This window comes from Lytechinus variegatus, chromosome 8, assembly GCF_018143015.1.
Source record: "Lytechinus variegatus isolate NC3 chromosome 8, Lvar_3.0, whole genome shotgun sequence".
NCBI classification, from domain to species: domain Eukaryota; kingdom Metazoa; phylum Echinodermata; class Echinoidea; order Temnopleuroida; family Toxopneustidae; genus Lytechinus; species Lytechinus variegatus.
In genome coordinates this window covers 31,592,756-31,608,170 of record NC_054747.1, presented here as the reverse complement: position 1 = coordinate 31,608,170, position 15,415 = coordinate 31,592,756, and the positions used below count along the sequence as shown (strand labels likewise).

General features: G+C 36.0%; 1 protein-coding gene across 3 annotated transcripts; it reads left to right on the top strand.

Moving 5' to 3' along the window:
- The first annotated feature begins 6,329 nt into the window (after positions 1-6,329).
- Positions 6,330-11,916, top strand: LOC121420356 (protein AAR2 homolog). Of its 3 annotated transcripts, none has more exons than XM_041614959.1 (2): positions 6,330-6,414; positions 9,631-11,916. In XM_041614959.1, exon 2 carries the CDS (start codon positions 9,647-9,649, stop codon positions 10,775-10,777), a length of 1,131 nt encoding a protein of 376 aa, XP_041470893.1. In that variant the 5' UTR covers positions 6,330-6,414; positions 9,631-9,646; the 3' UTR covers positions 10,778-11,916. The 3 variants fall into 3 exon arrangements, with proteins under 3 accessions (XP_041470893.1, XP_041470894.1, XP_041470892.1); XM_041614960.1 differs by lacking the exon at positions 6,330-6,414 and adding an exon at positions 7,566-7,587; XM_041614958.1 differs by lacking the exon at positions 6,330-6,414 and adding an exon at positions 8,353-8,800.
- The last annotated feature ends 3,499 nt before the right edge of the window (positions 11,917-15,415 follow it).

Here is a 15,415-nt window from a genome sequence, read left to right as displayed (position 1 = left end):
GCAAAATGCCATATATGTAAATATATTTTTTTTTCTTAAAATTGGTAAGAAAAGTTAGAGTGTTATTCAATGCTGATCATTTTCTGTTACGAAACAGCATTGTGAAGATGTTATATTTTTCATGAATTGTATTGAAACTGAAGTGGTGTTTATTTTCTCGTTTTGAACTTACAAACGATTTTTGTTGGAAACTTGCTGTAAGTTTAGACCAAGGTCAGAGTTCGAATTTCTCAATGTGATATTGAGAGGTATGTCTAGATGTGTGAAGTTGTTTTAAGATAGATTTTGAGATTGTTTCCTTGGTTTATAATAAAAATGTAAACTCTTCTACAAAATTACACATTTAACTCATCTTACATTTTAGGAACTTCAACAATAATCAGAAGTAGAATTTTCAATTTTTTATCTTGTTATCTAGATTTTGTATTAAATCTAGATGATGTTTTATTGTATATTATTATTCTAGTTGTTACCTACTAATGTACTTATCTAATAATCAATATTTTCTGTAAAAACACTATCCTCACAAATGTCTTAGTGCGCACCTTTTATTAGGACAGTGATTTTCCGTTTTACCAGAAAATAAAACGGGGTTTCCGTTTCGTTATACTTTTCATGTAAAAATTCATGGAATTCACCATTGCAAAACGGAATTCAGGTTTTTGCTGTGTACATTTTCAGTGACAAAACGGAATTTCCATTTTTAGATCAAGTTGAAACGGAATTACAGATTTTCAGAAACAGAAAACACCATTTTTTAAACAGAAAATCACTGTCTCTACTTTTATTAAACTTGAGTGGAATGCTGCTTCAGCTAAAGAATGCATGTTCTGAGAATATCATTGTTTTCAAATTTTTTTTAAATATTAAAGTCAGTTATTACTTCTATGGTGACTTTCGTAGAATATTATTGCACAGATTATGATTGGAGACCTCAAGTATTTTCTTTTTCATAAGTCTTTTAATCAAGAATATAAAACATTTGTTGCTATGTGTCTACTAGTCTACTCAGAATATGTTTTAAAAGAACATGTTTGTTTGCAGCCAGTTATTGCAATGGTATTTTTTGCAAAATAAGAAATATCTAAAAGGTTTCACAGAATAAACATTAGCAGTTGTCTGTCAGCCAGTTATTTCACTTATAAAACAATTTGTTAATCTTTGAATGGTGCACAATTCCTTCTTGGTGATGATTGAATCGATTCCTTACATGATTTGAACTGTAGAAGTGATACTACACCAGTCTCTTATTTAATATGGTTCACAATGATTTGTTTTTGTAGATATAAGGTATGATTTCAATAAAGTGATAATGTACATTAATGAACAAATTATATTTATATGCTTGTTCTGTATACCATATGTAGTTGTGAGTTGATAAAATTTTGTCTTGATATTGTTAATTCATTCTCTCTCTCCCTCTCTTTTTCTCTCCCTCTCTTTTTCTCTCTCTCTCTCTCTCTCTCTCTCTCTCTCTCCTCTTTCATGTGTCCATCTCCCCCCCCCCCTTCTCCCTCTTTATTCACTGTCTGTTCTCAGCTATGTCTGTCTCTTTCTCTCTCTCTTTTTCTTCGCTATCTTTTCCTTTGATCTACCTGTTAATTTCTAATGAATAGATACATGTACTTACAGCTTTTTCAATAAAGACCCATTCAGATCTAGAGTGGAAATCATCATCAAGGAAAAAAATGACATTACAAAAACAAACTGACAAATGATAAGTATGAGCAGTATTGCCAAGATTAAACATATTGTAATTGAAAGGCATCCCTTTCGTGGGGGTAATGGTCTATGCTGGGGGGTCTACAAAATGTACACTTCTTTGGTATAAATTAGGCAATAGCCGTTAAGCTCTCGGCTCGGCCGCCCAACTGCTTTCCACCTGAATGACCTGAGTCTGAATGGGTCCATGAATTCTTGCTCATCATAAATGAAAGAGTATGTGGTTTCTTTGATGGTGTGGCTCTCTTCACACTGCTCAACGCTCATGTACATAAATAGATGTCGATTTTCTAAAGTGTGAGTTTATGTTGGCAAGTTAACAGGGGACATGTTTCACTCAGGCCTGAAGCTCACTGCAAACTTGAAAAAAAAAACTTCTTGATAGAAAAGGCAGGGAACTGGAAGTTTAGGGACAGCTCTTGTGGATGATCATCTATTCTAAATTCACATTAAGATCTGCCACAAACAACATTTGAGAAAGTTTAGAAAATATTTTTTTTTAGATACAGTAGAATAATGAGAAAAGCTTTTAGAGCATGATTGCTTGCAGCATAAAAAACCTTGAAATAAAAAAAAAATACCCTAAAAATTCAGCAATTTTATCATTCCGGGGTAAAATAGCCCCTAATAATGAATATTATTCCCCAATTTGTAATGAGTTCCACAGAATAAAATTTTAAAAGGTGCTTTTCCAAAACTATCAAGCTTGGATGATGTACAGCACGCAATGTGACGTGCTTCCCCCCCCCCCCCTTGGGTCAGATTGTACAAGCTACTATTATTTGAACATTATTGTACGTATCACATGGTCGTAAGCAGATATCCTTGGATTTTTCAATGAAACTTGATTCGAGAGGGAAAAGCGACCTGGCTTGTCATTGGGGTGCCTTTGCATTCTGTTAAATGAAATAGAAAGATTTGTGCATACATGTACCTTTGGTGAATTTTGTGAGAATTTTTAGTAAAAAATGTAAGTTTGCCCCCCCCCCCCCCCCCCCCCCCCCCCGCTGCGTACGTACGGCCATGAGGGTGCTTCGAGTTTGATATTTGTGGATGGTGTACGGAATGCAATGTGACATTGCCCTGGCTTATGGGGTTTATCTATATTTTACACATTTTATTTGTGAATTTCTTGTACATATTTGATTGTATATCAAACACCTGGATATCAGGAGCGTATCCAGCATCAGATCCAACAAAGCATTTCATGGGCCCATTGGTCTTGGGATAATAGTGACTCGATAATGCTCGTGCATGGGTCCATACATTTCTTGGTTATTGTTGATGCTGGATACACTTGTGGATATATATATATCATTGCATATAAGAAGATAAGAGAAGACTAAGTTTTAAAGGCTAAGTCATATCCATTGCTCTTGTAAAACCATTAATTGTATTTTATATCCCCTCTATTTCTCTTTCCCTCTCTGTTACTAGTATTACCTTTCTTTAATGTTTTTTCCTCGCTCAAGTTCTTTGATTTTCATCATAGATCAATCAAGGGTATCTATTTCGCTAGGAAAATTATGTGTTTAGGGTCGAATTTGCGATTGATTGCAAACTTGTAGTTTGTTAGTGGTCTGTTTCTTGTAACTGCAAGTATCTTCTTCTTAGCTTTTGTTAAAAGTTCAATCATTGATTGCAAATTTACACTGGAATTTTGCGTACGATAGTAACTATGTCAACACTCCCCCAAATAAAATTATTGTTTTGGGGGAGAATATGACCCATGTGAGCTGTAATCAAAACAATATAACAAAAATGGACGTCGGAAGTCATAGGCAGTTTTTTGAATGATGGAAGTCAAATTAATATTGAATGGATTTTAATACAAGACTCCAAACATGTAGAGAAATATTGGTCAAATTATAACTGGAGGTGATGTCTTTATAAGCAGAACTTTTGCAGAACATTAATGCAGTCGGCATGCACACATTTTATTTTCAGAGAAAAAAAAAGAGCTAACAGAATGAGAAAATAAGCATAGTAAATGTGTAATGTTGACACTAAGTATTTGTCTGGGTTTTTATTGGGGAAAATAGTTTTAATGAAAAAAGTAAAATTGATTTGATACAAAGCCTCAGTGGTATGTCTTCAGGACTCAATATTTACTCTGGTCTGTACGTTTTTATTCTCATCTTTATGTATTTCAAATTCCAAGATGTGTTAGAACTGTTAATTCTTGCTGATCATTTCACTGTTCATATTTGGAATAAAGTGTTCTAAGCCAATAAAATGTTTTAATATTTCATCAATTTTCTTGTTTGTGGAAGATAGGAAGAACTAAGGATATGAAGATATAATAATGAATATGATGAAGATAATAATTGTGATGGTGGTGGTGGTGATGATGATGATGATGATGATGTGATGAAGATAATGATCAATGGTGATGATGATGATGATGATGATGATGGAGATGATGATGATGATGATGATGATGATGACGATGATGATGATGATGATGATGATGATGATGATGATGATGATGATGATGATGATGATGGAGATAATGATGATGATGATGATGATGATGGTGATGTAAATTATGATGATAATGATGATGGAGATAATGATGATCACTATGATGATGGAGATAATGATGATCTTTATGATGATGATGATCATGCATGATCATCATGATCATGATGATGAACATGATGATGATGGTTGCACTGTGAATGGATATGAGGAAAACATGATATAAACCTGAAAAATGTGATGGGGCAGAAAATCATATCGGCTTAATCCATTCAGTTGTAGGGTTATGCCAATATAATTGTATTTATTCCCCTAAGTTAGAAATAAATATATGATGAAAATAATCAGCATTATATTCCTCAACAAATTTCCAGAGATAACAAAAAAGAAGAAATAAAAAGATATGCTGGTTGTTGAGGAGTGGCGATGACTATACAGTGGGTATAAATAAAAACGGGACAGTTTTGAAAAGTCTATCCAAATTGTTTTGTTTGAAATCATAATGTCTATATTTTGATGTTGATAAATGCTCTTGAATCTTATCTTGCAAAGTCCATTAGAAAAAATAATTTTTGTTCTTGAGCGGTAACAGAACCTTTTATCAGGGGTTCTAAAAAAAGGCTTGCGCCAAAATGGCGGTAAATGAGAAAATATCGATCATCAGACTTCTTGCTATCAGCAGACTCCTCTTAACCTTTTCATTATCTTTGTCATAATTTTTTAATCATTCTGTCAAAATTGATTTTAAAAACTATTGATTTACTTTTGCTTGTACTTATATTGTTGGGATATTTTTTAGCACTGAATATTTTTTAACGAAATTGTAAATGGGATTTGTTTTTTAATAGGAGAGCTTGTAATTTATTGTGTTTGGAAAATCATTTCATTTTGTGCTACAAAGGTAATACGGTGCCTTTGTTCATGAATCCTTTCCTGTTAATTAATATTGTCCTGTCAAGCACACAATTTAACTTATTCAAGTAATAAAATCCCCTTGACAGTAGGATTCAGATCTTTCAAAGGCATCATAATCTTTGTTGCACATAATAAAATGATTTTTTTAATAATTTACACGGCTCTCCCCATTAACAATTCAAATCTCCTAGCTTGGGATGACAAGTATATTTTTGTCTTACTTACGAAGGAATATTTTAAAGATAAACATATTTAAATGAAAACCTCAAAACGATTCAGGTCAATGGGGGTAAACATGAGGGCGGCGACGGGCTATTTCGTCCCCATGACAGCCGAAATCGCCTTAAAATGTGCAAAATGGAATGCTTTGGGGCGACCATCTTTTCTACAGTTGCAGTAATATCTGCCAAATCAATATTCTACATACATCAGAATAATGAGATATACTTTCAGAGCATAGTTACTCATTAAGAAAAAGTACCCCTTGAAATTAAAGAAATACCCCAAAATTCAGCTATCGCCCCAATATCATGATGGCAAAAATGTCCCCTAATAACAAAAAAATATTCCTTTCCTGATTCAAGTAAATCAATACATGTAGCTTTGTAAATGAATTTTGACAGAATAATTCAGAAATTATGACAAAGATAATGAAAGGGTTAAAGAGGTGTCTACTGATAGCAAGACCGACGTCTGATGATCGATATTTTCTCATTTTCTGCCATGTTGGCGCAAGTCTTTTTTTTAAACCCCTGATAAAAACGTTTCGTGTTTGCTCAAGCATGAACGAAACTTATTTTTCTAATGGCATTTGAAAGATAAGACTTAAGAGTATCTATCAACATAAAATACAGACATGATAATTTCAAGCAAAATTTTGATAGACTTTAAGTTCAAAGCTGTCCCGTTTTTATTGATACGCACTGTATAGGCCCTCATTCTTTTTGTCATTGTCACGTCTTCTTGAAAGAAAAAAAACACAAACTAAAAAAAAATGTTCTTGAAGAGATAGCAATGCGCTTTTTATTCCATTCCCCAGCCATCAAACCATAGATGTCTTCCCAATTATTAAATCTGACATTTATAACAACAATTATAAAAAAGAAAGGCCCCCCCCCCAAAAAAAAAAACACCTTCTAAAACGTTATGCAATCAGAAAAAAAATAACGTTAGCCAACGTCAATTCTGCTCTAGCGCCACCTACCGGCCGTACCGGTATGGCAATTAGGAACAGACGAATTTAGCTACAATTGGCAGACGAATTTCTTTCCAGATCCTTGTCACTATATTACACTGGTAAGTAATTAAAAGCGTTTGGTTTTACAATACTGAGGAATTGTAATGAATAGGAATTGTCTGAATATATTTTCATAATCTGTCTCAATACATAGAGCCGTAAAAGTATGGGAACTATTTTATGCCGAGATAAGTTGTAATCCCATTCGTACACTTCTGTGTTTGTTGCAGACGGAGACCTGGTCCTGGTTTGGTCGACTCAGACTATGAACAAGGTTATGATTAACCCAGGGAACTCCCACCCGCTACGCGGGCGGGAGCCCAGGATCTTACGTGTAAAGGCATGCTCACCTGACAAGCGTGAAGTATGGTCAAAATAATTCTCTGAATAAATAGTTAAAACAGAAATCAAGCACTTACCACGAAAATATGGATGAAGCCCAGTTTAACGTCAAAAAAAAGAGTGGCAGTTTTTCTGACATCTGGGCACAGACTGGAACCTCAAAAAACGAAAAGTTCTCTCCTTCTACCCCCGTCTCGATCGGCCATTTTGTTACAATTCATAACAAAAATGGCCGATCGAGACGGGGGTAGAAGGTAGTCTTGAGGACGCAATGATGATGATTTTTTTAGATATGTCATATACTTCTTCATCATTGACGTCTTGACACTCTCTCCATAGTGTCTTCAGGGAAGGACCAAAACAAAGATGGATTCCCCCAAAAATCCATCTTTTTAAACCGAAGTCAAGAGAATTCATTTAATTTTATTAATTCTTACACCTTCCTACGCCTAATGCGTAGGAAGGTTTTAAATATTACTATTTAAAAATGTAAAAAAATGAAGATTTCTTACCTAACTGATGCCGCGTAGACCCCTCGTTCCACATGTAAACAACGGAAATACAATAGCGTCGACCCTTGAACCGCTTATGTATGACGTACTTCCGGAAAGCAATGCCGTCTTAACGAACAATTTAGAGATAAAAAATCTTATTTAACAAATATTAAAATTTATTTTGTGATCATAAATAATTTATATATATTGATATGAATTATTTATGATCACAAAATAAATTTTAATATTTGTTAAATAAGATTTTTTATCTCTAAATTGTTCGTTAAGACGGCATTGCTTTCCGGAAGTACGTCATACATAAGCGGTTCAAGGGTCGACGCTATTGTATTTCCGTTGTTTACATGTGGAACGAGGGGTCTACGCGGCATCAGTTAGGTAAGAAATCTTCATTTTTTTACATTTTTAAATAGTAATATTTAAAACCTTCCTACGCATTAGGCGTAGGAAGGTGTAAGAATTAATAAAATTAAATGAATTCTCTTGACTTCGGTTTAAAAAGATGGATTTTTTTGGGAATCCATCTTTGTTTTGGTCCTTCGCTGAAGACACTATGGAGAGAGTGTCAAGACGTCAATGATGAAGAAGTATATGACATATCTAAAAAAATCATCATCATTGCGTCCTCAAGACTAGGTAGAAGGAGAAAACTTTTCGTTTTTTGAGGTTCCAGTCTGTGCCCAGATGTCAGAAAAACTGCCACTCGTTAGACCATCATCCATATAATCGTGGTAAGTGCTTGATTTCTGTTTTAACTATTTATTCGGAGAATTATTTTGACCATACTTCACGCTTGTCAGGTGAGTATGCCAAATTGCACGTAAGATCCTGGGCTCCCGCCCGCGTACTCACCTGACAAGCGTGAAGTATGGTATTTTTACGGTATTTTATAGAACTTACATTGTATCAAAAGAAAGATTAGAGTCTAATGAAAATAGTGGGCCTTTGTTCAAGATGATATAATGTCAAAAGAAATTAAATCTGGACAAAACACGTCCTCCGAATTGCCGACCAGATTACACATGCAGGCTCGCGCTAACACACTACTATCTGTGAATGGGGATTATAGTAAAATGTCAGAAATTGTTGAATAAATCCCCAGAAACGATGGTTATTGCTGTCTAGGTTATGATATAACCTGGGTTTCATGTAATTATTTTGAATAAGTTGAAAATTCGCAGACATTTAAAGCTGAAATTGTTAATGTTGAAAAATGAATGTTGAAATGAGTGTGTGACGTGTCGTGGTCAAAATTAATAGCTTGTTAAGCTTTAGGTTTATGAATATTTTTGTTACTAAAGTTTTAGGTAGATCTAGACAGAATAGATCATGAAATGATGTTAACTTTTTATTCAAAGTCAATATTTGTTATTGTGTTTTGATTTTGTGTGTAATATCAGATTAGTGGTTGCAGACTGCAATTGATGCAAGTCTCGTGATGCTACATATAACTTCAGGAGCACTCGAGTCAAGGGTTCATTTACATGCCTTCGCACACGGAAAAATCAAGCCATAATCATAGAAGTCATGTGTTGTGGACGGCAGAAGTGGCATCGCACACGCGTGACCCACTAATTAAAAATCCATGTTGGTTTGTTTACCAAATACTAACCTCGAACTTGTGTGAGTGCGTTAGGAAAAGACTTGACTATAGTACCACATTGATTATCAATTTATTCTAGATAGATTTAACGTTAGCTAGATTGTGTTACTAATTATGTTTGCTAAAGTAATGGTAATGTAATACCATGAATGTAATGAATCTTAAAAAGCCATTCGTGCTCATGTTACGTCTAGCATTATGATTGCAAATATGAATTGTCTGTTCATATTTCACCATCATCATAACATAAATTAAAATCACCTCTAGTTTGTTTCCATTGCATCGAGAGTGATTTTCAATGAGAGCATACATGCATACTCTACCAGTCACAATTATTCGACACACTATTACCCGTTAAAACCAGATGACAATAGATTCAGTAGACCAAATCTATTCTCTGGTTTTAGCAGGTAATAGTGAGTCAAAGAATTGTGACTGGTAGTGTATGTGGGCAGGTTCATCATGTTTAAGGATACTTCAGTAAAAAAAATGCATATCCACTTAGCCAGGATAAAGACCTACACTAAGTAAAAGTAAATGAGTAAAACTGAAAGTACCAGTTTATACAAGTGATGGAAATAGGGAAAGTTTAATACAGCATTCTGAAAAAAAGCTAAAAATGAATGTCTGAAATGAGTGAGATAGTATGGCACATCCCCACCCTTACTGTAAGTTCTTTCATATAAACATCTCTCATGAAATAGGTTGTTCAAATGATTTTGTCTTGTTAATGTTATGAATGATAGATCCCGCCATTCCCCCAACTTTTATGAAAGCAGATTTTTCTTCATTTCCTTGTTCTTTCATTTTGCATTCAGGCCAGTCCAGAACATAATGGCATCCTCATCAGGTAACATGGACCAGAAGACTGCCAATGTCCTGTTTGAGGAAGGTGCTGCTCTGGTCCTTCTCAACGTCCCTCCTGGGACAGAATTTGGCATCGATTACAATTCCTGGAACACTGGCAACCGGTTCAAAGGAGTCAAGATGATCCCACCCGGGGTGCACTTTGTCTATTACAGTGCTGTGAACTTGAAGAGCAGAGACTGCGCACCAAGGACAGGGTTCTTCCATTGCTTCAAACCTCGGGAGATTGTCATCAAGAGATGGGATGGAGGGATTGAAGACTTGGTAGATGTGAAAGTAACTGATAGTTCCGATCAAGATGAGAAAGCTCAGCTTCAAGAAAACGACCCATTCCTCGGAGCTTACCCTTATGAGAGCCTGAAACGCTGGGTGTCTTTGACTAATCTTATCAGTGAGGATACGGTTACGCGATTGTCGCCGCTGAGTGGAAAGATTGTATCAGTGGCCCAGCTAGTCCCTGACATGGCCACCAGGACAACGGCAGATCGGAAACTGATGGCAGAAGCCAACAAAGAACTCCTGAAGAGCAAGAATCCTGAGGATCACCTTCCTCAGATGCATCGGAAAGCAGGAACAGAGATCAGGTTCTCCAAGATCTCCAAACAGAATTACCCAGAGGGCGCAACGCCCAAAGAGATCACCAAGTACAGCCTTGATCACACCTTCACACTGGACAAGCTTCTGTTAGAGAACTATCCTACAGACTCTCAGGGTCTCCTAGCAGAGCTTCAGCTTGCCTTTGTCTGCTTCCTTATTGGTCAAGTTTATGATGCCTTTGACCAATGGAAGAGGCTTGTCCACCTTCTCTGTTCTTGCATTGAAGCAATGTCCACTCACAGTGAACTCTATTCCACACTGGTCAGTGTCCTGCACTTCCAGGTCAGGGAGATCCCATCAGATTTCTTTGTGGACATAGTATCCAGCAATAACTTTCTCACAGTGACTCTCAGAGATTTTTTCATGAATTTGACTCAGTCAGAAGCAGAGGGAGCACTGAAGGAGAAAGGCAGGAAGTTCAAGAAGAACCTGACCAAACATTTTACTTGGGATTTTGATGAAGAACCAGAGGATGAAGCCCCTGTTGTTGTCGACCTTTGAACTTTTAATTACTCTGTTATACGGTTGAATTTCTCTTTTAGTTAACATGTATGTGTGGTCCAATATCATTTTAGGCTCATGCCACATTTTTATCAAATTTTAAGTTCAGCCAGAATACAGAACTCCAGTAAATCCTTCCATTTCACATGATAATTCATAGCATGTATGAGGCGCTGATTTATCTAATTTCCTATTCAATGGGACACTATATATTACCCTGGCTGTAGCTCCAGCTGCTAAAGGCGCTTGGTGCATTCAAGGAATTAATCCTGCCGGGTATCCATTTACCTCACCTGGGTTGAGTGCAGCACAATGTGCATAAATTTCTTGCTGAAGGAAAACACGCTGTGGCTGAGATTCGAACCCGTGTCCCTTTCATTGAAAGACGAGATTCGTAACCACTAGACCACGACGCCCCTAAATTTATTTTTGATCTATGATTTCTACAGAGCTTTTTACTAACATTATTTTTCATCTGACAAATTTTCAGATCTGACAATTTTAATTGGTTTACAAGCACAGGTATCTGACTGTTACTATGCCATGTGGTAACTGTCAGATAAATCTTCTGACGTGTCCTTCATGAAAGGCTCCCAGGGAAAATGTGTACGCTTGTTTTTAAATGTGTATTGGTGATACCTGAAGCCTATTTGAAAACACCATGACTGGGTAATAATCATTTGTCAAATCCAAATTAGACAACACATGTTTCAGTGAGGATATTTTTAATAGATTTTTTTTTGTCCATTGAAATTTTGTAATAAAACGCGCTGAATGTTTTTAACAGACTAAATATACCAACAATGTGTCAGGTTTTTAATTATGTGGTGATCAAATTCTCCCAATAAGTTCTAATCAAATTTGTTGAAGGAATAGGCTTAATTTTGTAAATGAAAACAGAATTGTGGATGTTTATTTTCTTGAGAACTGATTCTGATAGCGTATCAATATATAACCTGTACCTTTTTATTACCGAGTGTATTTACAATATTACTAGCTGCTGATGATCAGTGACTTTGTGTTTTTAATGCACCACCTTTTAACTTCAATTTCTAGTCAAAGCCTTAATATCCTGCAGTACTAGTAATTCTGTTTTACACTCTGAGACTTTGATTAAACTTGTGAATTACATAATGCAATGAAATATATCACAATTAACTGAGTTATGTCTTTATTATGTTTGTATAACGTACGCCCGTAACATGAAATACAAATTACCAGAATGTGCTATTATCCATTAGATTCTAGGGTTGAATGCAACTGCAGTGAGCATTTTTTCTTTGACATTGTTTTCTTACAATTTGAAAGTGTGGTAGATGGCTACAGTTTCTGACCCATGTGACCACATCATCTCCACTATATGTACATCATATGATTTCTTTTACAGACCATTGAGGTATATGTAAGCCGTAAAGAGGATATACTGGAATTATGTAATTTGAAACCCTCTTTCCTTCTACCTATGCATGAATATCGAATGGAGATTATTTTTTTGCAGCAGCTGTATGGATGTCTTGCATGACCTTGCAATATCTTTGTTTTAATACCGTCACTTTCTGTCTCGAGTGAGACTTCATAAAATGTCACAGTACAAGCTTTTCATGTTATGGATGTTTTGCAATAAAAAATGATGCGGGGCTTCATAAGCCCTCACTCCCGCCCTTAATTTCTATGAATCTCCCTCTAATCGAATCTTATGTTTGAATTTGATACCTTTTTTTTTCCTTCACTTTTCTGCCATTCATACAATACTTTCATGCATCACCCAGGTTATCCTACTAATGCTAAAAAATGAAGAAAAATGTATCTTTTATTGAATTTTGTTCTGTGAGAGTTGATGTTAGATCTCAAGGATCATGACACCCCCCCCCCTCCCCCTTCACCTCTTGGAAATATTGACATATCTTTCTTACTTTCTTCCCATTCTTCTATCATTTTGTGAGAATTATGACAGAATTCAAGAGATGTATTTCTGACCATGTCTGAGGAGTTCTTTTTTAATTTCGTACATGTATATCTTTCTTTCCCTTTAGTTATCCTTATTTCTTCCCCTTCCCCTCTTTTACTCTTTCATACACTATCTCTCTTTCATACTATCTCTCTTTCATACACTATCTCTCTTTCATACTATCTCTCTTTCATACACTATCTCTCTTTCAAACTATCTCTCTTTCATACACTATCTCTCTTTCATACTATCTCTCTTTCATACACTATCTCTCTTTCATACACTATCTCTCTTTCATACTATCTCTCTTTCATACACTATCTCTCTTTCATACTATCTCTCTTTCATACACTATCTCTCTTTCATACACTATCTCTCTTTCATACTATCTCTCTTTCATACACTATCTCTCTTTCATACTATCTCTCTTTCATACACTATCTCTCTTTCATACACTATCTTTCTTTCATACTATCTCTCTTTCATACACTATCTGTCTTTCATACACTATCTCTCTTTCATACTATCTCTCTTTCATACACTATCTCTCTTTCATACTATCTCTCTTTCATACACTCTGTCTTTCATACTATCTCTCTTTCATACACTATCTCTCTTTCATACTATCTCTCTTTCATACACTATCTGTCTTTCATACACTATCTCTCTTTCATACTATCTCTCTTTCATACACTATCTCTCTTTCATACACTATCTCTCTTTCATACTATCTCTCTTTCATACTATCTCTCTTTCATACACTATCTCTCTTTCATACTATCTCTCTTTCATACACTATCTCTCTTTCATACTATCTCTCTTTCATACACTATCTCTCTTTCATACACTATCTTTCATACTATCTCTCTTTCATACACTATCTCTCTTTCATACTATCTCTCTTTCATACTATCTCTCTTTCATACTATCTCTCTTTCATGCTATCTCTCTTTCATACTATCTCTCTTTCATACTATCTCTCTTCCATTACTCTCATATTTTCCAAATTTTGATATATCCTCTTTTTTTACCCTCATGCTCCGATTATATATTCTCAAAATTAAGCTTACACAAACAAGGAGAAAATGCAAAAACAATGATTGATTATGCAAACATTTTCAAGTATTACACTTACCTTTGTCTTTGATGTGCTGTCAAAAAGCTGCTTGTCCCATCTCCATAGATGATCGAAAAATCCATGAATAGCCGACATCTGATCTCCCTTGAACACCTTGCAATCCAAACATCTTGGATTGCTGCCTTCAAATCGCAATGTGTGTTGCCGCTTTTCTCGAATGCCCTCGCTTGTTGGAAGTGGAGCCACCATACGTGTACAGTCAATCATTCTTGTTTGTTGAATAGGCAAAGGATGTAAGGACATCATTATCGAGTCAAGGATGAAATGATGCCCTAAATTCCTTCGGAGAAAGGGTTGCAATCAATCGCAACTCGAAAAATCGATCGCAACTTGATTTTCAACTTATCAATAGGTTGCATTTAGGACTTGCGTCTGATTTTCAGCGTTGCATTTCATCGCAACCCGATCTGCATCAGGCTTCAGATTTCTGTCATTTTTTAGATGAAAGCAAAATTGTGGGCCTGTGACAGACAAAGTTGTGTTTAAACACAAGTCCATAGATCAAGCATCAGTCCCTGATTATGCACTTCTGATCGGTCAAAAATCAAATTGCGCTCGTTCCCCGGAGTTGTGCTTATTTGCAACTTTTTCAGCAAAGGTTTCCCGACATTCAAAAATCATTTGCAAGAAATTGATGCATGCAATGCAATGGAGAAAGTAATTATAATTATAATGCCATTGTCACTCTCAGACAAAGAAAATGCATTAATGCTAATAATATGAATGCCCCATAAAGTTTCCCTTTCACAAATAATAATTGCATTTGTTGCAAATGAGTAGTTCTTACATTAAATGAATTGGAGATATATGAATTGAAACCATATTTGGGATGTGTGACGCACTGGAAAGTGAAACTGTTCATATCTTTCTGGATAATAGGGTGTGAAATTTCTCTGTAAATCATGATTGCTGCTCTAATTGGAATTTTCTTCCGAGCTATTTCCTCCAAAATCATAGTTTCAAGTATAATATTCAACATGTATTTTAATTTGTTCTTCTTTCTTCTCTGTACACTCCCCCTCCACCCTGTTGGCTCATTTACTCGTCACCTTTCCACCCTCTCCCTCATGTGCCTCCTCCCCCACTCACTTATTCTTTCTGTAACCCCCCCCCCCCATCCACTTGTTGCTCATTCACTCTTTCTCCATCTTCAATCCTCTCCCATTCTCTTGCCCCTCCCTCCCCCTCACTTATTCTTTATGTGCCCCCCCTCCTCCACTTGTTGATTCCCTCTCTATCTTCAATCCTTTCCCTTTATTTTTCCCCCTCCCTCCCCCACTCACTTATTCTTTCTGTACCCCCCCCCCCCCCGCTTGTTGCTCATTCACTCTTTCTCCATCTTCAATCCTTTCCCTTTCTTGCCCCTCCCTCCCCTCACTTATTCTTTATGTACCCCCCCTCCACTTGTTGATTCTCTCCCTATCTTCAGTCCATTCTCTCCCCCCCCCCCTCATTCACTCCTTTTCTATGTTCCACCCCTCCCTATTTCATTCTCTCTATACCCCTACCTTGCTTTAATACTCTATCTTCCACCCCTCACCTTATCTCCACA

Coding starts and splice junctions, on each gene's coding strand:
- LOC121420356 (XM_041614958.1), top strand. CDS start 8,694: ATGCCTTCGCACACGGAAAAATCAAGCCATAATCATAGAAGTCATGTG. Junction 8,801..9,630: donor CTAATTAAAAATCCATGTTG/GTTTGTTTACCA, acceptor TTTTGCATTCAG/GCCAGTCCAGAACATAATGG.